General features: G+C 46.8%; 1 protein-coding gene across 1 annotated transcript in view; it reads right to left on the bottom strand.

Moving 5' to 3' along the window:
* LOC141075631 (uncharacterized) overlaps positions 1-26,674 on the bottom strand; it is a 70,993-nt gene that overhangs the window by 2,824 nt on the left and 41,495 nt on the right. The window contains exons 3-7 of the mRNA XM_073562736.1: positions 11,647-11,826; positions 7,303-7,401; positions 3,848-3,971; positions 3,667-3,764; positions 3,378-3,468 (exon numbers count right to left, since the gene is read on the bottom strand). Of these exons, the coding sequence (XP_073418837.1) occupies positions 3,378-3,468; positions 3,667-3,764; positions 3,848-3,971; positions 7,303-7,401; positions 11,647-11,826 (592 nt within the window). The remainder of the gene's footprint in view (positions 1-3,377; positions 3,469-3,666; positions 3,765-3,847; positions 3,972-7,302; positions 7,402-11,646; positions 11,827-26,674) is intronic.

The raw sequence follows: 26,674 nt of genomic DNA, 5'->3' as shown, positions 1-26,674 counted from the left end.
CGCACTATTAGTGGCTCAAAGGCTGCTGAAAAGCAACAAGGTTTCCATAAACCAATCCAGCAAAATCCGCTCTCACTTCTGAGTCTTGCAGTGTGCGCAAACAACATATAGGCTGCGTGCACACGTTGCAGATTTTGCCGCGGATTTTTCCGCACAAAATCCACAGTTCTTGGGAGAAAACTCAGTTGCGTCTTTGATGCCTTTTTGCTGCGGTTTTTCAGGCGGATTTGTATGCGTTTTTGTAAGCTAAATAAAGATATCTTATTTAACAAAAAAAAAAGATTTGTGATGTCATTTCTGTCCAACCTCCTCATTTACATTTGTCCAACCCACACTCCATAACACACAGATACATAGATAATAGATAGAAGGATAAATAGATAGAAGGATAAATAAATAGAGAAATAGATAGATAGCTATAGGATAGATAGATAATAGATAGATAGATAGATAGATAGATAGATAGATAGATAGATAGATAGAAGGATAGATAGATAGAGAGATAGATAGAAGGATAGATAGATAATAGATAGATAGATAGAAGGATAGATAGATAGATAGAGAGATAGATAGAAGGGTAGATAGATAGATAATAGATAGATAGATAGATAGATAGATAGAAGGATAGATAGATAGATAATAGATAGATGGTGGCTTTTGTCCTCAACAGGATAAAATTTAGACTTAGCAGGTACGTTCAGGTGAAAACATTCATCTGTTTCTTCAGTATTTTCTGTGTTGGTTGGAGGGTTGGATTTATTTTCCTTAATAAAGAAATGTCTTTTAAGGTTTAATTTCCTTATGAAAATTTGTAAATCTAAAAATAAATTAAAATCCTTAGGTTTGTTGGAGAGACAGAAGGACAATCCTCTAGATAGGAGGGATTCCTCACTTTCAGAGAGTTTGTAGTCAGAAAGATTACAACTATTAGAAGTTAATTCATTAGCGATGGAGGGGTTAAGGTGGTATTTTTCCTCTTTTTCTCCCTCCCCTAGGTTCCTCTGTAGTGCTTTTTATTTTTACGGTTTTGGGTACAAAAAATTGGTTCAGTTGGGAGTTTTTTATTGCCCGGGGTAAAAGAGGAACCGTCCCGGATTTAGAGGCATCTGAATGACCCACTACAATAGTGTCATTGGTGGGGCTGGTGGAGTGGAGGTATCAGGGTCGTCAGGACCTAATGAGATAGTGGTTAGTGAAGGTACCAACATGCTTGGAGTGGTATCATGAATGGATAACTCAAGAAGTGAAAGAGGGAGAGAACTGGACAGATCCGAATTAGAGTTGGCTCCTTTGGTCCCAGATTTATTATTACCTCTCAGTGTCTTCGGGGCAGCAGTGGTTTTTATCTTTAAATTAGATTAATTTGTAATTTAATCTTTTCTAGATGTTTCCTGGCTTCGGATAGTGTTTGAGAATGATTTGGTACAATATTTGTGGTATGTCCTGATGAAGGGGTCACCTGAACCCCCCAAACACGTAGAAGAAACCACGTTAACACCTCTACAATTTCTGGAATTCTTCTTGCGGCAGCGCGGGGATGATCCTTCCTTCCAATCTAAGTGTATAAGCACTGACAGTGTAGCAGGCATAGCCCGATGGGACTTGTAGTACACACAGCCCCGCAGACCGCCCAATGACCCCCGCACAGCCCCGACATATGCCTAATGACCCCCGCACAGCCCGGCAGACCGCCCAATGACCCCCGCACAGCCACGGCGTATGCCTAATGACCCACGCACAGCCCAGCAGACCGCCCGATGACCCCCGCACAGCCCCGGCATATGCCTAATGACCCCCGCACAGCCCGGCATATGCCTAATGACCCCCGCACAGCCCCGGCATATGCCTAATGACCCCCGCACAGCCCAGCAGACCGCCTGATGACCCCCGCACAGCCCGGCAGACCGCCCAATGACCCCCGCACAGCCCCGACATATGCCTAATGACCCCCGCACAGCCCGGCATATGCCTAATGACCCCCGCACAGCCCCGCAGACCGCCCAATGACCCCCGCACAGCCCCGGCATATGCCTAATGACCCCCGCACAGCCCGGCAGACCGCCCAATGACCCCCGCACAGCCCCTGCATATGCCTAATGACCCCTGCACAGCCCGGCAGACCGCGCAATGACCCCCACACAGCCACGGCGTATACCTAATGACCCACGCACAGCCCAGCAGACCGCCCGATGACCCCCGCACAGCCCCGACATATGCCTAATGACCCCCGCACAGCCCCGGCATGTGCCTAATGACCCCCCGCACAGCCCCGCAGACCGCCCAATGACCCCCGCACAGCCCCGACATATGCCTAATGACCCCCGCACAGCCCCGGCATATGCCTAATGACCCACGCACAGCCCAGCAGACCGCCCGATGACCCCCGCACAGCCCCGACATATGCCTAATGACCCCCGCACAGCCCTGACATATGCCTAATGACCTTCGCACAGCCCGGCAGACCGCCTGATGACCCCCGCACACACAGGCCCATACACGCACACAGTCACCGCCCACACACATACACAAGCAGACAGTCTCCGCCGACACGCCGCCCCCACTCTTCCCCCCCCCCCTCCCGATCTGCAGCGTTTCATCCACAGCAAAAACGCAGATATTTTTTAGATCTGCGGTTTTGCTCCGGATATGCCCGACTTAATGCAAGTCAATGGGTGCAGAAACGCTGCAGATCCGCACAAAGAATTGACATGAACCCGCAGCGTTTCCACGCAGATTTTTCTGCAGCATGTGCACAGCGTTTTTCAATTTACATTCACTTTCATGGTACCGTACAACGCAGCTAACCTTATATAAGTCAGTTCAGATATGGTGTACCAAGATGGCGTCTGTGTCTTCAGACAACACCTTGGAAGGAATCCTTGGAATGCAGAAGCTGAGATACTGGATACCATATATGGAAGTGAAGCTGAAATGGACCTATCATAGACTGACACTGGCTACTCAGAAGATGGTGTGACACCCATTTCCCGTCTCTTTGTCTTGAGAATAAACTTCAGTTGTGTGCAAGCCTTTGCTGAGAAAGGAGTAGACATCTAACTCTGTGTTCGGTGTGACTCTTTAAGCGCGCACTCGGCCTATATTGGGTTAGGTACAAGTAATCATATAGATCTCTCTTTAAGGGATCACCCTCACACTAATACCAGGGGGTAGGAGGATCCTCCAGGTTTTAAGTTCTATAGAAAAGGGCTTTCACTGCCCAAAGTCATTTGAACAGTTTTGGGTGGAGGAGAATGTTGTGGTCTAGAGGCAAAATGGTGATCATGGTAATACGGCCGGACTACACCACCGATAAAGCAGCCACAGCCGGTGACTGAGAGGAATCTGTGACTTCTCTGCATTCAGTGGTTACTACTCACCTGGGTAGTCATATGTGGGAATCTTCTCTTTACACCACTCATCATCTCTCACATATGTCTCTGTAGTATTAATATGGGTCAGATCTTCACCCTGAAACAAATATTGTAAAAGTCACCGACAGATGGAGAAGTCCCATCTATGATCAGCTCTAATCCTGCCATCTCCACTGTTCTCATCACACAAGTATAAAACATATAATACTGGTGGATAAAACAAGACTGAGCACAAGACCTTCACAGCCGTCTACACATCATAGGGGAGATCTCCTGACACCTTCTCTCCATCTACCTGATGATCCTGAAGAGCACTGGGATCTTCTTGGTTACAGTCCTGTGGAAGAAGAGGACGGGGACATCTCTCTGGTGTTGTCCTCTTACTGGATAGATCTGGAGGAAACACATACAGGGACTGAATTCATTCTCTACATACAGATAATTATAAGCCGTGTGTATTTAGTCCTGTCTATTACCTGGAGATGTGAGGGGCTGGGGAACCTCCATTATGACGTCCTTGTACAGATCTCTGTGTCCTTCTAAATACTCCCACTCCTCCATGGAGAAATAGACAGCGACATCCTGACACCTTATAGGAACCTGACACATACAATGATACCGTCATCCCCCGATCCCTTCATAGTGTTACTGTATAATGTCCCAGCATTCCCAGCAGTGTCACCTCTCCAGTCAGCAGCTCAATCATCTTGTAGATGAGTTCTAGGATCTTCTGGTGATTGATGTCCTCATGGATCAGGGGGTGAGGTGGAGGCCCCGTGATTGAGTTCAGGGGTCTTCCACATCCCTCAGACACAGGGTCCTGACAGTGATCACTAGAGGTCTTCTTCACCACTGTGTAATCCTGGTTATGGAGAGACACATTAATAAATCTCACTACAGACATTTCCAGAGTCCTCACCTCTCCAGTTCTGTCCATCTGTTATTCCCATAGATAAGAATGATGTAATGTGACGTCATCAGAATCTCTCACCTCTCCAGTGAGACGGAAGAGGATCTCTAGGGTGAGGTGTAACATCCTCTCCGCCATCTTGTCTCTGTCCATATCCATCCTTGATGGGTAAATCAGGAAAGTTCTCTTTTGTAGAAGATCTTCACTGAGAGGATCCGATATTGTAGAGACCTGAATGAGAAGAAGATGATCCGATGTAACATCATAAGAATCCTGTGTAATAATACAATGACAGCAGCAATCTGCAGAGTCGGGAGATATGACTCTGCCAAACATATATATATACACATACACACATATATACAGAATATATCTATATATATAATTTCACCATCAAAGAAAGTAAGGACTGAAGCACTCACCGATCCATATTGAAAGTCCGTAGTTTATTTGTAGCAAAAGTTTAAAACTTCATGGCCGGGAGGCTGAAGAAAGGAGTGAGTAAACTCTGATGACGGCCTATCAGCGCTTCCACGGGTCAGCTATATATAACATATATATATATATATATATATATATATATATATATATATATATATATCTATTTATATAATCGTCTAACTCTGTCTGTCTGTAACGGAAATCCCGTGTCGCTGATTGGTCGTGGCCGGCAGGCCGCAACCAATCAGCGACAGGCGCAGTGCGCAGGCGCAGTACGGAATTTGAAGGACACGCCACCGCTACCGTCGGGAGATCAGCGGCGCTAGGAGTCGGGAGACTCCTCTGGACCGTGGGTACCATAAACCTGTAAAAATAGAATTAAAGCAAAAAATAGTGATATACTCACCCTCCGACGGCCCCCGGAGCTCTCCCGCCTCTAACCACGCAGCCGGCATCTTCCGTTCCCAGTAATGCTTTGCGAGAAAGACCGCTGATGACGTCGCAATCTCGCAAGCATCGCGCTCTCGAGAGTGACGTCATCTCCGGTAATTCGCGCTAAGCATAACTGGGAACGGAAGATGCCGGGAGCGTGGAGAGGAAAGAAAGAGTCCGGGGACCGTCGGAAGGTGAGAATAACCTTTTTTTAATTTTTTTTTATTCTTTTTTACATGCTATCTTTTACTATTGATGCTGCATAGGCATCATCAATAGTAAAAATCCACACTTGCGGACAAAAAAGAATATTACTCCTTCTTATCCAAAATGAAGCGAACCACAATTATATTAAAAACATGTAACTTTATTAAACAAAACAGAGATAATTGTCTGCTGTTTTTTTCCCCTTTTGGGGTAGATTATCAGGAAACAATGAATATGTAGCCAATTTTAAATGTCTTTATTTTGTTTAATAAAGTTACATGTTTGTAATATAATTGTGGTTCGCTTCATTTTGGATAAGAAGGAGTAATATTCTTTTTTACCCGCAAGTGTGGATTCATGTGTTGAAGTGCCTATTTAAATACTTGCAAAAAATTGTGGTTTCAATCAATAGTAAAAAGTTGATCACAATTGTCAAAAACACTATGCTTCACAAGTGTGACCAACCTGTCAATCACATTCCAAGCGATGCTTCAAATCGTTTGGTATGCGCTTGAATTCCGCGCGTGAAAAACGCATGTTTTCTGTGGCAAAACGCATGCGAATTTGGCCATATTCTAGAATACCCGATGCGTTAGAATTGGGCCACCATCTAGTATATACATATATTCGTCTAATTCTGTCTGTAACGGAAATCCCGCGTCGCTGATTGGTCGCGCCCGGGGACGACACTGAAGGTGGAGGAAGATGGCGCCGCAGCAGTCCTCCACAGGAACTTCACCAACGATGTGCCCTGCCTTAACTTGAGCAGAGGAGGGCGAAAAACCCCCGGTCGGCAAAGATCAAGCCTAAGGCAGGATGCAGATACTGTTCAGAAGGAAATCTCCACACCGGCCGAACATCGGGTAGCGGTGACGTCACCACAAAGGAAGAAGATGGCGCGTGCAGCAGGCAGAGAGGGAACCTTCACCAGCGGTGTGCCCAGGGAAAACAAGGTCAGATGAGGGTCCAGCCCCCCAGGTCTGCAAGGGGCAATCCCAAAGTCGATTCCAGAAGCCTTTCCAAAGCAATTTTCTACACCGCCCGAACATTCATTGCATTATTCTTAAATCTTCATAAATAAACTACATACATATTCTAGAATACCCGATGCGTTAGAATCGGGCCACCATCTAGTATAGTATAATTATATATATATATATATATATATATATATATATATATATACATACATATATATATATACATACATTATAGCAGAGTCATATCTCCCGACTCCGGAGATTGCATGCTGTCGTTGTAGGCCCAGACCAGATAGTATGGAGATGAATGAGGGAGACCAAAGTTAAAAAATAGACTTTCCTTCACTTAACAAGAACTTGATGAGAAGTATATACATCAGATGGCAGGCACAACACTTTTGCTGATTTAATAGCAGAATATAGCCGATCATGCACAGCACAAAAGCCGGTGTTTCCCAAGCTGTGTGAAGGTGCGGTAAACACCGGTGTAGCGCTTCTGATTGGCGGTAAAATCATCCCCGCCGGTCACAGAGCCGTGGTTCCCACGTTGTCAGAACACAGCATAACCGCTCAGCTGTGATTGGAGGTAAAAAGTTTACCTCCGGTCACTGGTGTCAGCTCTAATCCTGCCATCTCTACCGTTCTCATCACACAAGTATAAAACATATAATACTGGTGGATAAAACAAGACTGAGCACAAGACCTTCACAGCCGTCTACACATCATAGGGGAGATCTCCTGACACCTTCTCTCCATCTACCTGATGATCCTGAGGAACACTGGGATCTTCTTGGTTACAGTCCTGTGGAAGAAGAGGACGGGGACATCTCTCTGGTGTTGTCCTCTTACTGGATAGATCTGGAGGAAACACATACAGGGACTGAATTCATTCTCTACATATATTATATGCGGTGTGTATTTAGTCCTGTCTATTACCTGGAGATGTGAGGAGCTGGGGAACCTCCATTATGACGTCCTTGTATAGATCTCTGTGTCCTTCTATATACTCCCACTCCTCCATGGAGAAATAGACAGCGACATCGTGACACCTTATAGGAACCTGACACACACAATGATACCGTCAATCCCCCCCGATCTCTTCATAGTGTTACTGTATAATGTCAGTCTGTCATTCCAAGGATGTCGTTCTAAGGATAACATCTGAAATATGCCTGAAAATGACTCCCTTGCTCTAGATGCTTCATTATTATTATTACTATGCTTCACTATTACTATCACTCTGACAATTGATCTGCTTCATCCACAGGTATGTGTTCTGGCTGCAATAACATCATCACCCATCTTTCCTGAACCACAATCACCCCTGTATCTGTCTGCTATCAATGGTATGTATCCCGGCTGCAATACCATCATCACCCCTGTATCTGTCTGATATCAATGGTATGTATCCCGGCTGCAATACCATCATCATCCATCTTTCCTGAACCCCAATCACCCCTGTATCTGTCTGCTATCACTGGTATGTGTTCAGGCTGCAATACCATCATCACCCAGCTTTCCTGAACCCCAATCACCCCTGTATCTGTCTGCTATCACTGGTATGTGTTCTGGCTGCAATACTATCTCCCTTTGCATTTCCTCTTGTGACTTTAATTAATCGTCTCCTGTGTCTGCATCCAGTCTCCCTACTGCTCCTCCCTTTCTGATCACACCTGGGCCCTTTCATGTGCTGTTAAGTTAGTATAAATTCAGACTAAGAGGTCTGTCTGACCTCGGTCTGTCATTGCAAGGATGTTTTCTAAGGATAACATCTGAAATGAGCCTGAAGTGACCAGAAGGTATGACTAACTGCTGCATTTAGATGTACTAAATTTCTTTTGCCTTTTATATTACTCTCACCATGCTGACATACGCACTAACAGTTTTGGCTCCACTACTCCTCACTCTCCTTCGCTATCCGCAAACCCCATCACCCGCTAACCAAATAATAATCTCTCCTTCCCTCTTGCCTCCCCACCTGACCTCCTCTGCTGACCTGCTCCTTGACCTCAGAGCTCTCCTAATAAAATACAAAACAAGCCACACACCCTCCTTCTCCCACATGCTCTCCCTCTCTCTGCTTCTCCTCACTGCTGACGATATATCTCTCAACCCTGGACCCCCACAGCCCATACCTCCCATTATTACCCCCTTCTATCGTTCCCAAATCAACACAAACACCAGAAATCTTTCCCACCTCAAATCCATGCCCTTGACACCCACCACCCTGCTCCCACTCTTTGGATCACTCTGGAATGCCAGCTCCATCTGCAATAAACTCCATGTGATTCACGACCTCTTTACCTCTCGTAATTTTTCCTTCCTTGGCCTCACCGAAACATGGCTGACACCCTCCGACACTGCCTCCCCTGCTGTGCTAGGTTACGGCGGCCTCCACTTCACCTACACTCCTCGCCCTGGCAACAGACATGACGGGGGAGTGGGCCTTCTCCTTTCTTCCAATTGCAGCTTCAACCCAATCCAACCTCTACCCTCCCTTATCCTCCCCTCTTTTGAAGTCCACTCTGTCCGCAGCATCTACTCTCCCTCCAACCTCCAAGTGGCCGTCCTATACCGACCTCCAGGTCCGACCACTGCCTTCATTGACCAATTCTCCACCTGGTTCCTTCACTTTCTCTCTGCTGACATTCCCACCATCATCATGGGTGACTTCAACATCCCCATTGACAACCACCATTCAGCAGCCTCCAAACTCCTGTCCCTTACATCATCCTTTGGACTTACTCTGTGGTCCTCCTCAGCCACCCACACAGACGGACATACATTAGACCTGGTTTTCACCCGCCTCTGCTGTCTTTCTAACTTCACCACCTCCCCTCTATCTGACCACCATCTACGCACTTTCTCATCCCTGTCCTCCTCACCTGTCACCCATGTCCAGCAGCATGCGCACCCCCACAGAAACCTCACACATCTAGACACTCACAAACTCTCTTACTCTATTCTACCACTGTCCTCCATATCTTCACTCCACGACACAGACACTGCCACTAGTTTCTACAATGCCACTCTTGCATCAGCCATCGACTCGGTCGCCCCTGTCATGCATAACAGAGTGCGACGAATCAATAGACAACCCTGACACAATAACACCACTAAAAAGCGTCGGCAAGCATTCAGAATTGCAGAACGGCGCTGGAAGAAAACGCATTCGCAAGACGACTTCACTGCACTCAAACAAGCAACACTTGCATTCAAATCTGCCCTCACCTCTGCTAAACAGGCCTACTTTACATCCCTTGTATCTTCCTTATCCCACAACCCCAAACAGTTGTTCAGTACTTTTAACTCCCTCCTCCACCCACCACTGCCCCCTCCAACCTCCCTCATCTCTGCCGAGGACTTTGCGCACACTTCAAAAACAAGATGGCCCAAACATGGCATGTCTTTATTGCTCAACCACCACAACCCCTTTACACACCAGACCAAAGCCCAAACCCCATAACCTCCCTATATAACATCACTGAAGGGGAGCTTGCTCATCTCTCCAAATCACACCTCACCACTTGTGCACTTGATCCTATGCCATCTCACCTCCTCCACAACCTCGCCACCACTCTTATTCCATCCCTAAACCACCTCTTCAACCTATCATTTACTTCTGGTACCTTCCCTTCTGCTTTCAAACATGCCACAATCACGCCTATCCTTAAAAAGCCGACCCTCGACCCAATAGCCACATCTAGCTATCGCCAAATATCGCTGCTCCCATTCGCTTCTAAACTCCTGGAGCAGCATGTCCACGCTCACCTTTCCTCCCACCTCTCATCTAACTTGCTCTTTGACAATCTACAATCTGGCTTCCGCCCCCATCATTCCACTGAGACAGCCCTGACCAGAATTACCAATTACCTACTTACAGCCAAATCTATGGGACAACACTCTATACTCCTCCTTCTAGACCTGTCCTCTGCTTTCAACACAGTTGACCACTGCCTCCTACTACACATCCTCTCCTCCTTCGGCATCAAAGATCTCGCCCTATCCTGGATTTCCTCATACCTTTCCAACCGCACATTCAGCGTCTCCCACTCCCACACTACCTCCTCATCCCACCCTCTCTCTGTTGGAGTTCCCCAAGGCTCTGTTCTAGGACCCCTACTCTTCCCAATCTATACACTTGGCCTGGGGCAACATGGAGTCCCATGGATTCCAGTACCACCTTTATGCCGATGATACTCAGATCTACCTCTCTGGCCCAGACGTCACCTCTCTGCTCTCCAGAATCCCAGAGTGTCTATCAGCCATATCCTCCTTCTTCTCCTCTCGCTTCCTCAAACTCAATGTGGACAAATCTGAACTCATCATCTTTCCCCCATCTCACAGATCTTCCTTACCCGACATTTCTATAACAATTGACATCACGCTTTCCCCCCTACCCAAGGTCCACTGCCTGGGAGTAACCCTTGACTCTGCCCTGTCCTTCAAACCGCACATCCAAGCTCTCTCCACCTCCTGCCGCCTCCAGCTCAAAAATATTTCCAGAATCTGTCCCTTCCTCAACTCTCAATCTACTAAACTACTTGTGCATGCCCTCATCATCTCCCACCTCGACTATTGCAACATCCTTTTCTGTGGCTTCCCTGCTAACACCCTTGCATCTCCCAAGTCCATCCTTAACTCTGCCGCCTGACTAATTCATCTCTCTCCTCGCTACTCCTCTGCTTCTCCCCTCTGCAAATCTCTTCACTGGCTCCCATTCCCTCAGCGTATCCAATTAAATTTACTAATACTGACCTACAAGGCCATCTATAACCTGTCTCCCCCATATGTCTCTGAACTAATCTCCTGATACCTTCCCTCACGTAATCTCTGGTCCTCCCAAGACCTCCTTCTCTCCTCCACACTTATTCGCTCCTCACCCAACCGCCTCCAAGACTTCTCCCGAAGTGTCCCTATTCGCTGGAATTCTTTGCCCCAACACGTCCGGCTATCAACCACACTCGGATCCTTCAGACGGAACCTGAAAACCCACCTCTTCAAAAAAGCCTACAGCCTGCAATGACTCCACTACCTCTTAACCACTACCGCAGATATCACCTCAACCAACACCGGAACTGCTGCAACCCCCCAACCTACTGTCTCCTTCCCCACCATCCTGTAGCATGTAAGCCCGAAAGGGCAGGGTCCTCTCTCCCCTCTGTATCAGTCTGTCATTGTTAGTTTGTTTACTGTCGGTGATATCTGTAATTCTATGTAACCCCTTCTCATGTACAGCACCATGGAACCAATGGTGCTTTATAAATAAATAGTAATAATGTCCCAGCATTCCCAGCAATGTCACCTCTCCAGTTAGCAGCTCAATCATCTTGTAGATGAGTTCTAGGATCTTCTGGTCATTGATGTCCTCATGGATCAGGGGGTGAGGTGGAGGCCCCGTGATTTGGCTCAGGGGTCTTCCCCATCCCTCAGACACAGGGTCCTGACAGCGATCACTAGAGGTCTTCTTCACCACTGTGTAATCCTGGTAATGGAGAGACACATTAATAACTCTCACTACAGACATTTCCAGAGTCCTCACCTCTCCAGTTCTGTCCGTTATTCCCATAGATAAGAATGATGTAATGTGACATCATCAGAATCTCTCACCTCTCCAGTGAGACGGAGGAGGATCTCTAGGGTGAGGTGTAATATCCTCTCCGCCATCTTGTCTCTGTCCATATACATCCTTGATGGGTAAAGCAGGAAAATTCTCTTTTGTAGAAGATCTTCACTGAGAGGATCCCATATTGTAGAGACCTGAATGAGAAGAAGATGATCCGATGTAACATCATAAGAATCCTGTGTAATAATACAATTACTGGAGATAATAAGGGAAACATATGAGGAGATTTATTATCTTACAGGGTTTAGTTTTCTCCCCTGACATCTACTAATAAAACCTATATATTTAGGCCACAGACAACAAGCAGTTTCCTCCTCGGAGTCGGCAGCTGAACACGTTCCTCATAGACTCATCTTCCATAACGCTAATTCTCGTCTCATTACCGACACTGGAATCGGCATTAGCAATACTGCAGGAGAGATTCATTACACGCGACATGAGAAATAACTCCTTCATGGTGAGGACGACATCTTCATCTTCTACTGCGGCTCTAGAGACAGATTTGGCCAGAGTCGGTCACTGCCTCCATCCCCACCGGCCGTCTATATGAAGGTTTCCCGTCTTCCCCGCACTGGAATCTTCTATCCCGTTAGATCTCAGCTCTGAGTCACACACAGAAGTTTGAGGCTTTTAGAAAAGATTTTTTGTTTCCACAATCAACGCGGACAGAAATGATCTGATCTCAAAGTCTCCATGTACAGTGATTTATGGGGATTATTTCTGGCCTTAGGCTTTCCTATGTTACAAGAAAAACTCCAGAAAAAGCCAAAATTTAAATGTTTCTAAGGAAAATTGGCTCCAACAATTCTTGTAAGAAGAAAAAAATATTTAAAAAGCAAAACACATTTTATAGTTTTTAACATGTTAAACATTTATTAAAAAGAAATTAATCTTTTTGGGCCCCAGAACATAGATGTACACCGCAGGGACGGCACAGATGAGGCTGCAACAAAAACCCTGAAAAGCAAACATGACATCTAAGAAGGTGTGACAGAGTTTGGCTGAATGCCCCCCGCCTCCAAGTACTCGATAGTATGGGGCGGCCTAGTTACTGCGATACTTACATGCCTAATAACGGGGTCTGGGCTGCAATGTATGAAGGTCTATTAGGTCGGGCCAGAGGCAGCGTCCAATAAGTTACCTTATAACGCCCCCATACACATTAGACTAAAGTTCCATGAAAGCACTGACTTCGGGGGGTTTGGCCGACCATACAATGTATTTGGGGGCCTCCAGACAGATGATGTCAGGGCAGAGAAGGATCCGGCATCCTGAATTTCAGAGGATAATCCGTTTGTTCTTCCTGTAGATAATCCTCCTCTAGAGGAGTCTGGAGGCGACTCTCTCATACAGACCACAGGAAAGCTGGAATATTTGTGTGTATGGGGGAGTCGGGAGAGATCGCCGTCTGCCAAATGACCGTTCAGCCAACTCTGATCTCATGTGTATGGGGCCGTTAGTATTACACTGACAGGCAGTGATGATACACGGCACTACAGTAGTACAGGGCATCACCGGAGCCATCAGAGGCTTGTATGTTGTATGATCGCACTGATCAGAGGGGTTTAAAAAAAGGTTTGAAGTGGAAAAAAAAATCACAGTTTCATCAACAAGAAATATCCATCACTATATGGAAAGCAGAGTCACTGCACAATGTTAGTTACGTCTCGTCCATAACTACTTTATTATACTCTATTATCCTGTACACAGTGGAGTAGATAGAAATCACAGATCCCACAGCAATAGCTGGAATTGGACCCTCCAATGCAAAGAAAAAAAATCTATCTATCTATATACACTGTTCAAAAAAATAAAGGGAACACTTAAATAACAGAATATAACTCCAAGTAAATCAAACTTCTGTGAAATCAAACTGTCCACTTAGGAAGCAACACTGATTGACAATCAATTTCACATGCTGCTGTGCAAATGGAATAGACAACAGATGGAAATTATTGGCAATTATCAAGACACCCTCAATAAAGGAGTGGTTCAGCAGGTGGGGACCACAGACCACATCTCAGTACCAATGCTTCTGGATGATGTTTTAGTCACTTTTGAATGTTGGTTGTGCTTTCACACTCGTGGTAGCATGAGACGGACTCTACAACCCACACAAGTGGCTCAGGTAGTGCAGCTCAATCAGGATGGCACATCAATGCGAGCTGTGGCAAGAAGGTTTGCTGTGTCTGTCAGCGTAGTGTCCAGAGGCTGGAGGCGCTACCAGGAATAGGCCAGTACACCAGGAGATGTGGAGGGGGCCGTAGGAGGGCACCAACCCAGCAGCAGGACCGCTACCTCCACCTTTATGCAAGGAGGAACAGGAGGAGCACTGCCAGAGCCCTGCAAAATGATCTTCAGCAGGCCACAAATGTGCATGTGTCTGTACAAACGGTTAGAAACCGACTCCATGAGGATGGTCTGAGGGCCCGATGCCCACAGATGGGGGTTGTGCTCACAGCCCAACACCGTACAGGACGCTTGGCATTTGCCACAGAACACCAGGGTTGGCAAATTCACCACTGGCGCCCTGTGCTCTTCACAGATGGAAGCAGGTTCACACTGAGCACATGTGACAGACGTGACAGAGTCTGGAGACGCCGTGGAGAGCGATCTGCTGTCTGCAACATCCTTCAGCATGACCGGTTTGGCAGTGGTCAGTAATGGTGCGGGGTGGCATTTCTTTGGAGGGTCACACGATGTTGGGCTGCGAGCACAACCCCCATGGAGACACAATTGTGCCTTTACCTGGAGATAAATTCCCAGTGGGGGCAATTTCCAAAATGCAATAACTTAAGTGGGGAATTCAGCTCTTTTCTCACTTAAGGGATCTGTATATGGAGTCTACAAACTACAGTGGGGAAAATAAGGATTTGTTACGCTGCCAATTTTGGGGCTAAAGTCACATTTTTGTGAGGAAAAAAGTAAAATTGTCATTTTTTCCTTCCACATTGCTTAAATTTCTGTCACACTGTCCGAATTCAGATATTGTCCTAGTCAGAAAGGAGAATACAGGGAGCGAAAGGGTTAATAGGACTCACAGGAGGAACCGGCCCAGAAAGCAGAAGACCAGGAGTGTCTGCCACATATATGACTGCTCTGTGCACACAGGACCTGTGATGAGGTCACAGGAGGGGAGGAGTCAGGGGTCACATGATCAGGGGCCTCAGTGTGTGCAGGACTCAGTGTGCTGGAGCGCTCCCGATAATCAGCTGCGTGTGTCGCGCTGTGTGATAGTCACAGCACCTGCATGGAGAGCGACACATGCAGCTGATTATCGGGAGCGCTCCAGGGATCCGGGGTCCCGATGCAGCTATCCGGTAAGCGATATTAGCCAATAACAACTTCTCCGACAATATTCGCTCATCTCTAGTAATAACAGCTCAAAGAAATTAACCGAAATTTTCATTAAGATTAATAGCAAGACCCTATTAAATATTGAGCACCAGTGGGATGAAGCATTGACAGCGGCATGTAAAAGTGTGGGCGCCCCTGGTCAAAATGACCGTTATTGTGAGCAGTAGTAAGATGAAGATGAAATGATCTCTAAAAGGCCGAACCTCTAAGATGACACATGGCCTTTGTATTTTAGGCAACAATAATAAAAATATATATATATATATATATATATATATATATATATATATATATATATATATATATATAGACAATTTCATAATTGCAAAAAGTAAAAGGGGCGATGCAAAACTTTGGGCACATTTAGAGATTTGTGTACTGAGATAATTTTGATCAAGATTTCACACCTTAATTCGCTTGTTAGGGTTATGGTGAGATCACATGGAGACCAGGAGCTACAGTCTGAGGAAAGGGCTAAAAAGCCTTCACTAGACCCCTGTACAGCTGTATAATGAGGCCCAGGCTTTATAGTGAAAGGTCAGGAGTGAGGGCCTGTTCCCAGGAGCTACAGTCTGAGGAAAGGGCTAAAAAGCCTTCACTAGACCCCTGTACAGCTGTATAATGAGGCCCAGGCTTTATAGTGAAGGGACAGGAGTGAGGGCCTGATCTCAGGAGCTACAGTCTGAGGAAAGGGCTAAAAAGCCTTCACTAGACCCCTGTACAGCTGTATAATGAGGCCCAGGCTTTATAGTGAAGGGACAGGAGTGAGGGCCTGTTCCCAGGAGCTACAGTCTGAGGAAAGGGCTAAAAAGCCTTCACTAGACGCCTGTACAGCTGTATAATGAGGCCCAGGCTTTATAGTAAAGGGACAGGAGTGAGGGCCTGTTCCCAGGAGCTACAGTGTGAGGAAAGGCCTAAAAAGCCTTCACTAGACCCCTGTACAGCTGTATAATGAGGCCTAGGCTTTATAGTGAAGGGACAAGAGTGAGGGCCTGTTCCCAGGAGCTACACACTGAGGAAAGGGCTAAAAAGCCTTCACTAGACCCCTGTACAGCTGTATAATGAGGCCCAGGCTTTATAGTGAAGGGACAGGAGTGTGGGCCTGATCCCAGGAGCTACAGTCCAAGGAAAGGGCTAAAAAGCCTTCACTAAACCCCTGTACAGCAGTATAATGAGGCCCAGGCTTTATAGTGAAGGGACAGGAGTGAGGGCCTGTTCCCAGGAGCTACAGTCTGAGGAAAGGACTAAAAAGCCTTCACTAGACCCCTGTACAGCTGTATAATGAGGCCCAGGCTTTATAGTGAAGGGACAGGAGTGAGAGCCTGATCCCAGGAACTACAGTCTGTGGAAAGGGCTAAAAAGCCTTCACTAGACCCCTGTACAGCAGTATAATGAGGCACAGGCTTTATAGTGACGGGACAGGAGTGAGGGTCTGTTCCCATGAGCTACAGTCTGTGGAAAGGGCTAAAAAGCCTTCACTAGACCCCTGTACAGCTGTATAATGAGGCTCAGGCTTTATAGTGAAGGGACAGGAGTGAGGGCCTGTTCCCAGGATCTACAGACTGAGGAAAGGGCTAAAAAGCCTTCACTAGAAACCTGTACAGCTGTATAATGAGGTCCAGGCTTTATAGTGAAGGGACAGGAGTGGGGGCCTGTTCCCAGGAGCTACAGTCTGAGGAAAGGGCTAAAAAGCCTTCACTAGACCCCTGTACAGCTGTATAATGAGGCCTAGGCTTTATAGTGAAGGGACAAGAGTGAGGGCCTGTTCCCAGGAGCTACACACTGAGGAAAGGGCTAAAAAGCCTTCACTAGACCCCTGTACAGCTGTATAATGAGGCCCAGGCTTTATAGTGAAGGGACAGGAGTGTGGGCCTGATCCCAGGAGCTACAGTCCAAGGAAAGGGCTAAAAAGCCTTCACTAAACCCCTGTACAGCAGTATAATGAGGCCCAGGCTTTATAGTGAAGGGACAGGAGTGAGGGCCTGTTCCCAGGAGCTACAGTCTGAGGAAAGGACTAAAAAGCCTTCACTAGACCCCTGTACAGCTGTATAATGAGGCCCAGGCTTTATAGTGAAGGGACAGGAGTGAGAGCCTGATCCCAGGAACTACAGTCTGTGGAAAGGGCTAAAAAGCCTTCACTAGACCCCTGTACAGCAGTATAATGAGGCACAGGCTTTATAGTGACGGGACAGGAGTGAGGGTCTGTTCCCATGAGCTACAGTCTGTGGAAAGGGCTAAAAAGCCTTCACTAGACCTCTGTACAGCTGTATAATGAGGCTCAGGCTTTATAGTGAAGGGACAGGAGTGAGGGCCTGTTCCCAGGATCTACAGACTGAGGAAAGGGCTAAAAAGCCTTCACTAGAAACCTGTACAGCTGTATAATGAGGTCCAGGCTTTATAGTGAAGGGACAGGAGTGGGGGCCTGTTCCCAGGAGCTACAGTCTGAGGAAAGGGCTAAAAAGCCTTCACTAGACCCCTGTACAGCTGTATAATGAGGTCCAGGCTTTATAGTGAAGGGACAGGAGTGGGGGCCTGTTCCCAGGAGCTACAGTCTGAGGAAAGGGCTAAAAAGCCTTCACTAGACCCCTGTACAGCTGTATAATGAGGCCCAGGCTTTATAGTGAAGGGACAAGAGTGAGGGCCTGTTCCCAGGAGCTACAGTCTGAGGAAAGAGCTAAAAAGCCTTCACTAGACCCCTGTACAGCTGTATAATGAGGCCCAGGCTTTATAGTGAAGGGACAGGAGTGAGGGCCTGTTCCCAGGAGCTACAGTCTGAGGAAAGGACTAAAAAGCCTTCACTAGACCCCTGTACAGCTGTATAATGAGGCCCAGGCTTTATAGTGAAGGGACAGGAGTGAGAGCCTGATCCCAGGAACTACAGTCTGAGGAAAGGGCTAAAAAGCCTTCACTAGACCCCTGTACAGCTGTATAATGAGGCACAGGCTTTATAGTGACGGGACAGGAGTGAGGGTCTGTTCCCAGGAGCTACAGTCTGAGGAAAGGGCTAAAAAGCCTTCATTAGACCCCTGTACAGCTGTATAATGAGGCCCAGGCTTTATAGTGAAGGGACAGGAGTGAGGGCCTGTTCCCAGGAGCTACAGACTGAGGAAAGGGCTAAAAAGCCTTCACTAGACCCCTGTACAGCTGTATAATGAGGTCCAGGCTTTATAGTGAAGGGACAGGAGTGGGGGCCTGTTCCCAGGAGCTACAGTCTGAGGAAAGGGCTAAAAAGCCTTCACTAGACCCCTGTACAGCTGTATAATGAGGCCCAGGCTTTATAGTGAAGGGACAAGAGTGAGGGCCTGTTCCCAGGAGCTACAGTCTGAGGAAAGGGCTAAAAAGCCTTCACTAGACCCCTGTACAGCCGTATAATGAGGCCCAGGCTTTATAGTGAAGGGACAGGAGTGAGGGCCTGTTCCCAGGAGCTACAGTCTGAGGAAGGGGCTAAAAAGCCTTCACTAGACCCCTGTACAGCTGTATAATGAGGCCTAGGCTTTATAGTGAAGGGACAAGAGTGAGGGCCTGTTCCCAGGAGCTACACACTGAGGAAAGGGCTAAAAAGCCTTCACTAGACCCCTGTACAGCTGTATAATGAGGCCCAGGCTTTATAGTGAAGGGACAGGAGTGAGGGCCTGTTCCCAGGAGCTACAGTCTGAGGAAAGGGCTAAAAAGCCTTCACTAGACCCCTGTACAGCTGTATAATGAGTCCCAGGCTTTATAGTGAGGGGACAGGAGTGAGGGCCTGATCCCAGGAGCTACAGACTGAGGAAAGGGCTAAAAAGCCTTCACTAGACCCCTGTACAGCTGTATAATGAGGCCCAGGCTTTATAGTGAGGGGACAGGAGTGAGGGCCTGTTCCCAGGAGCTACAGTCTGAGGAAAGGGCTAAAAAGCCTTCACTAGACCCCTGTACAGCTGTATAATGAGGCCCAGGCTTTATAGTGAAGGGACAGGAGTGAGGGCCTGTCCCCAGGAGCTACAGTCTGAGGAAAGGGCTAAAAAGCCTTCACTAGACCCCTGTACAGCTGTATAATGAGGCCCAGGCTTTATAGTGAGGGGACAGGAGTGAGGGCCTGATCCCAGGAGCTACAGACTGAGGAAAGGGCTAAAAAGCCTTCACTAGACCCCTGTACAGCTGTATAATGAGGCCCAGGCTTTATAGTGAGGGGACAGGAGTGAGGGCCTGTTCCCAGGAGCTACAGTCTGAGGAAAGGGCTAAAAAGCCTTCACTAGACCCCTGTACAGCTGTATAATGAGGCCCAGGCTTTATAGTGAAGGGACAGGAGTGAGGGCCTGTCCCCAGGAGCTACAGTATGAGGAAAGGGCTAAAAAGCCTTCACTAGACCCCTGTACAGCCGTATAATGAGGCCCAGGCTTTATAGTGAAGGGACAGGAGTGAGGGCCTGTTCCCAGGAGCTACAGTCTGAGGAAAGGGCTAAAAAGCCTTCACTAGACCCCTGTACAGCTGTATAATGAGGCCTAGGCTTTATAGTGAAGGGACAAGAGTGAGGGCCTGTTCCCAGGAGCTACACACTGAGGAAAGGGCTAAAAAGCCTTCACTAGACCCCTGTACAGCTGTATAATGAGGCCCAGGCTTTATAGTGAAGGGACAGGAGTGAGGGCCTGTTCCCAGGAGCTACAGTCTGAGGAAAGGGCTAAAAAGCCTTCACTAGACCCCTGTACAGCTGTATAATGAGGCCCAGGCTTTATAGTGAGGGGACAGGAGTGAGGACCTGATCCCAGGAGCTACAGACTGAGGAAAGGGCTAAAAAGCCTTCACTAGACCCCTGTACAGCTGTATAATGAGGCCCAGGCTTTATAGTGAGGGGACAGGAGTGAGGGCCTGTTCCCAGGAGCTACAGTCTGAGGAAAGGGCTAAAAAGCCTTCACTAGACCCCTGTACAGCTGTATAATGAGGCCCAGGCTTTATAGTGAGGGGACAGGAGTGAGGGCCTGTTCCCAGGAGTTACAGTCTGAGGAAAGGGCTAAAAAGCCTTCACTAGACCACTGTACAGCTGTATAATGAGGCCCAGGCTTTATAGTGAAGGGACAGGAGTGAGGGCCTGTCCCCAGGAGCTACAGTATGAGGAAAGGGCTAAAAAGCCTTCACTAGACCCCTGTACAGCTGTATAATGAGGCTCAGGCTTTATAGTGAAGGGACAGGAGGGAGAAAAGTGGGGAAAGGAGAAAGAAGAGCTGGACTGCCGATCACTAACCTGCAGAGCCACACGCCACATATATGGCTGCTCTGTGCACAGGACCTGTGATGAGGTCACAGGAGGGGAGGAGTCAGGGGTCACATGATCTCCGGAGTGCAGACCACCATGGAGCCTTCTCCTCAGTCAGTGACATTCCCGCCATTATTCGCCCCTCACTACTGGCACAATTACCCCGCGCCGCCTTCTCTACACAGTGTTATGTGTGGAATGTAACGTGTGATTTCTCTGGAGGGAAATAGACCCCACACAGGAGGGAATTCTCACCAGTTACCGGCCGTCTACTATATGGCGGCATATGATTGTGCTATCGACTCCACACCAGGAGCTAAAATGCCCAAATCTCTAAAGTAACCGCTATAAGAGAAGATGTAACAAATTTCCCCTAAACTCACACAGCGGAGGAGGCCTCACTTGGAGCAATGTGACTCGCGCACAGAAAATCTATTCCCGGTTCTGTGATTAAGTTATCGGCCGACAGGAAGAAGAAAGGTCTGAATTACAGCCCAGACTGGAGGAGAAACTGCAGGAGTTAGAATTGGCCAATCAGCGCTCTTCACCCCTATACTTCTCTACACAAATACAAGATATGAAATGACAATTAGACGCCATTCTCACCACCAGAACGGAGAGGCGCTAACTTGGAGTAAAGCCGCGTTTTATCACCATGCCAATAAGCCTAATAAGATGCCGCTCGTAAGCTCAGAATGAGAGAGTCACTGGATATAATCTCCTCTATAAAAGACCCTAAGGGTCAGATCTCAGCCCACCCCGATGTCATGTATAGCACTTATAATGAATACCCCCAGAATTTGTATTCCCCCCACAATCACCCCCCCCTCACTACTGGAGTCATTCCTTCACACACTACATCTACCTAACCTGACTGAGTCCGCGGCACAACAACTCCATTTACACATCTCTGAGGAGGAAATAGTTTCAACAATCAAAAAACTAAAAAGAGGAAAGGCCCCGGGGCCGGATGGTCTTACAGCAATATATTATAAAAAATGCAGCGATGTGCTGACACCACATATAAAAACCTCTGTAATTCACTACTAAATGGCTCACAGCTGCCCCCTGAGCTCTACGTGGCGCATGTAACCGTAATCCCTAATCCTAAGAAAGATCATCTCACAACAAATTATAGACCTATATCCCTCTTATACATTGACTTCAAAATCTTTACATCCATTGTGACTAACAGGATCAATCCTCCCTCACCTCATCCATCGGGATCAGGTTGGTTTTATACCAGCGCGACAGGCCCCAGATAATATTAGGAGAGGGTTAAATATTATTCATACAACTAACCTACAGCGAAAGCGACTTCTCCTGCTTGCATTAGATATTGAGAGGGCTTCCGATTCAGCGTCCTGGACATATCTCTTTACGGTTCTATCGGAAGTCGGATTCTCCCCTAAACTTATAAAGTGCCTCCAATTGTTATATGATAGCCCTATCGCTTATGTAAAACTCCCGTCACCACACCCCCCTCCAATTAATATTCAGAGGGTACCAGGCAGGGCTGTCTTCTATCTCCGGATCTTTTTGCACTTGCAATGGAACCCATTGTGGAAGCAATAAGGAGAGATCAGAATATCCTGGGCCCTGAGAATATGGGAGACCAATATAAAGTCAGCCTCTTTGCGGATGATCTCCTGCTAACATTAATAAGTCCCCACACTACACTCCCTCACTTGTTTTCTCTCCTTCACGAATTTGAGATGATCTCAGGGTTAAAGATTAACATTGATAAATCCAAAGCATTTTTTGTAAATTTTCCTAAGACAGAGCAAACTAATATAGCCTCCCATTTTGGGTTTATAGACAAAGAACATTACTGTATTTTTCGGACTACAAGACGCACCGGACCATAAAACGCACCCCAATTTTCAGAAGGAAAATAGGGAAAAAAATAATAATGTGTCAAATGGGGGTCCGTCTTACAGTCCGAATTCAGCTTACCTGGGAAGGGATCCGGCACAGGTGGAGGAGTATTCACAGGGGTCATTCAGTGGTCCAGGCTCGTGCGGTGACGGCTCTGTGCTGGGGCAGGTTGGTTATGCTGGGCAGCTGTGCTGGGGCAGGGGCAGCTGTGCTGGGGCAGCTGTGCTGGGGCAGGGGCAGGTGGCCTGTGCTGGGTGAGGGTGGTGGCGGGCTGTGCTCCGGTGCAGGGGCGGCGGCTCCGCCGGCATTTCCTCGCAGCCCGGAGTCCCCCGCACATCCCTTGCTGGCTGCCGCCATGTTGCGGTGGCCTCCGGGAACATGGCTGCCGGAAAGATGGCCGCCGGTCCGGGGACGGCGCATGCGCGGGTTCAGATCTCGCCGCCACCCTGCACCGCAGAGCCCCGCCCGCTGCCACCACCGCACCGCAGAGCCCCGCCCGCTGCCACCACCGCACCGCAGAGCCCCGCCCGCTGCCACCACCGCACCGCAGGTTAGTATATTGCGACCATAAGATGCACCCCCCACTTTCCCCCAAAATTTTGAGGGAAAAAAATGCGTCTTATGGTCTGAAAAATACGGTATCTAACATATCTGGGTATCAACTTAACAGCCAACAGGTCACCTCTGTTTCGGTGGAATTACACTCCACTGATCCAAAACTTCCAGAGGGACCTGGATAGATGGGCTTCCTCAAAGTTATCCTGGCTCGGCAGAACACATGCATTAAAAATGGTGTCACTGCCTCGCTTCTTATACAGTCATATGTTAAAGTTTGGGCACCCCTATTAATGTTAGCCTTTTTTCTTTATAACAATTTTGTTTTTTGCAACAGCTATTTCAGTTTCATATATCTAATAACTGATGGACTCAGTTATATTTCTGGATTCAAATGAGGTTTATTGTACTAACAGAAAATGTGCAATCTGCATTTAAACAAAATCTGACCGGTGCAAAAGTATGGGCACCTCAACATAAAATTGACATTAATATTTCGTAGATCCTCATTTTGCAAAAATAACAGCCTCTAGTCGCTTCCTGTAGCTATTAATGAATTCCTGGATCCTGGATAAAGGTATTTGTGACCATTCCTGTTTACAAAACAATTCCAGTTCAGTTAAGTTTGATGGTCGCCGAGCATGGACAGCCCACTTCAAATTATCCCACAGATGTTCAATGATATTCAGGTCTGGGGACTGGGATGGCCATTACAGAACATTGTAATTGTTCCTCTGCATGAATGCCTGAGTAGATTTGGAGCGGTGTTTTGGATCATTGTCTTGCCGAAATATCCATCCCCTGCGTAACTTCAACTTCGTCACTGATTCTTGCACATAATTGTCAAGAATCTGCTGATACTGAGTTGAATCCATGCGACCCTCAACTTTAACAAGATTCCCGGTGCCGGCATTGGCCACACAGCCCCAAAGCATGATGGAACCTCCACCAAATTTTACTGTGGGTAGCAAGTGTTTTTCTTGGAATGCTGTGTTTTTTAGCCTCCATGCATAACGCCTTTTTGTATGACCAAACAACTCAATCTTTGTTTCATCAGTCCACAGGCCCTTCTTCCAAAATGTAACTGGCTTGTCCAAATGTGCTTTTGCAGACCTCAGGCGACTGTTTGTGGTGTGCTTGCAGAAACGGCTTCTTTCGCATCACTCTCCCATACAGCTTCTCCTTGTGCAAAGTGCGCTGTATTGTTGACCGATGCACAGTGACACCATCTGCAGCAAGATGAGGCTGCAGGTCTTTGGAGGTGGTCTGTGGATTGTCCTTGACTGTTCTCACCATTCTTCTTCTCTGCCTTTCTGATATTTTTCTTGGCCTGCCACTTCTGGGCTTAACAAGAACTGTGCCTGTGTTCTTCCATTTCCTTACTATGTTCCTCACAGTGGAAACTGACAGGTTAAATCTCTGAGACAACTTTTTGTATCCTTCCCCTGAAAAGCTATGTTGAATAATCTTTGTTTTCAGATCATTTGAGAGTTGTTTTGAGGAGCCCATGATGCCACTCTTCATAGGAGAATCAAATAGGAGAACTACTTGCAAGTGGCCACCTTAAATACCTTTTCTCATGATTGGATACACCTGGCTATGAAGTTCAAAGCTCAATGAGGTTACAAAACCAATTTAGTGCTTCAGGAAGTCAGTAAAAAGTAGTTAGGAGTGTTCAAATCAAGAAAATGATAAGGGTGCCCATACTTTTGCACCAGTCAAATTTTGTTTAAATGCAGATTGCACATTTTCTGTTAATACAATAAACCTCATTAAAATCCAGAAATATAACTGAGTCCATCAGTTATTAGATATATGAAACTGAAATAGCTTGTTATAAAGAAAAAAGGTTAACATTAATAGGGGTGCCCAAACTTTTACATATGACTGTATCTATTTAGGTCCCTCCCAATTATGGTACCAGCCAGAACGTTCACTCATTTACACTCTATGATGTCTAAGTTTCTTTGGCTCGGAAAACAACCCAGAATTGTGCAAAAACTTATGTTCCGTCACAGAAAAGAAGGGGGTTTATCCCTCCCTAATTTTACACTTTATTACAAGTCGGCACAGATTGCTCCATTAATAAGTGCATGTTGATATCCCAATAGTCCGAGATGGGTTATTCTGGAATCATTTCTCTCCAAACCATTCTCTTTATCAGGCCTAATGTGGACCACAGACCGACTTCCACGGGGGGTTAATGAATGTGGCTCCTTTTACAGTCCACTCGTTGCTTCTTTGGAGGAAAGTTTAAATATAACTTACAATCAAGCCCTTCTCCCCTGACAGCTATATTACACAACCCCATGTTCCCGCCAGGTCTTGAGCCACAAATGTTTTCTTGGTGGAAGCTGAAATGTATTCATATACTTAGGCTGTGTTCACACACAGCGTTTTTATCGCGGTTTTTCCCGCGGATTTTTTGGCAAACGCGAAAAAGAAGCTTCCCATTAATTTTGCACTTTTTGTGCACATTGATGCGTTTTTTACCGCGAAAAAAAAAACCGCATCGCGGTAAAAAACGCAGCATGCTCATTAATTTCGCGTTTTGTTCCGCGTTTCTGGCTTTTTCCATGTGTCTAGAAACTACGCGGAAAAAAACGCAAAAAAACCACGCGGAAAACGCGCAGAAAAAAAGTGCGGTTTCTGGAAAGGGAGTCAGGTTTTTCAGCAGAAAATTTCTGCTACGTGTGCACATAGCCTTAAACATTTGTGTTCCCCATTTAATATCTTAGGCTAAGTGCACACGTAGCAGAAATTTTCTGCTGAAAAACCTGACTCCCTTTCCAGAAACCGCGCGTTTTTTTCTGCGCGTGTTTTTTGTGCGTTTTTTTTCTGCGTTTTCAAAACGCATATAACTAGCCAGAAACGCGGAAAAATCTGCGTAATTATTGAGCATGCTGCGTTTTTTACCGTGATGCGGTTTTTTTCGTGGTGAAAAATGCATAGAAATGAATGGGAAGCTTATTTTTAGCGGTTTTATTGGAAAAACCGCTAAAAATACCGCTAAAAAAACGCTGTGTGTGAACACAGCCTTACTTGACAGACAGGAATTTGTTCAAATATTTGACCCTCCAGTTAGGGACATAATGCGATTGAACCAGATCTCCCACTTTGCAAAGCAGATCCTCCCGAGCGGTACTACTCTCAGGGCAACGAGTTTTGAAAATTAATGTCTAAATGATCCTTTGGGCAGGGGAACGATCTCATTGATCTACTATGCTATAAATTCTCCACAAGATGATAAAAAATTGAAGTATATGTTACAGTGGGAGGAGGATCTGGGGTTTGAACAGTCAATTGATGAATGGTATCGTAGCTGTGACACCCTATCAGAAGGTAGTCACCAGACTTCCCTTGTGGAGACCTCCTTAAAACTATTGCACAGAGTCTATTATGGACCAGAAAAAATTCACAGCATTTTTCCCAATATCTCGGGAGACTGTTTTGGGGCTGTGGAATATCTGGTGACATGAGACATATTTGATGGTCTTGTACGGTGGTTTCTGGGCTTTGGGAGAAGGTGAAGCGTCTGATAGCACAGATGTATGGTGGACCGGTTAATCTGGAACCTTCTACCCTTTTACTGGGAACCAGGCCTTCCCGGCTTCCAGAAAGATTTCAGAAGCTAGTAAACTACTTATGTATGGCCACTAAAATCCACATTGCGGCAAAGTGGAAGTCGCC

Source organism: Dendrobates tinctorius, unplaced genomic scaffold, assembly GCF_039654945.1.
Source record: "Dendrobates tinctorius isolate UK_male_01 unplaced genomic scaffold, ASM3965494v1 ptg000366l, whole genome shotgun sequence".
Lineage (NCBI taxonomy): Eukaryota > Metazoa > Chordata > Amphibia > Anura > Dendrobatidae > Dendrobates > Dendrobates tinctorius.
This window is presented reverse-complemented; position numbering and strand designations above follow the sequence as displayed.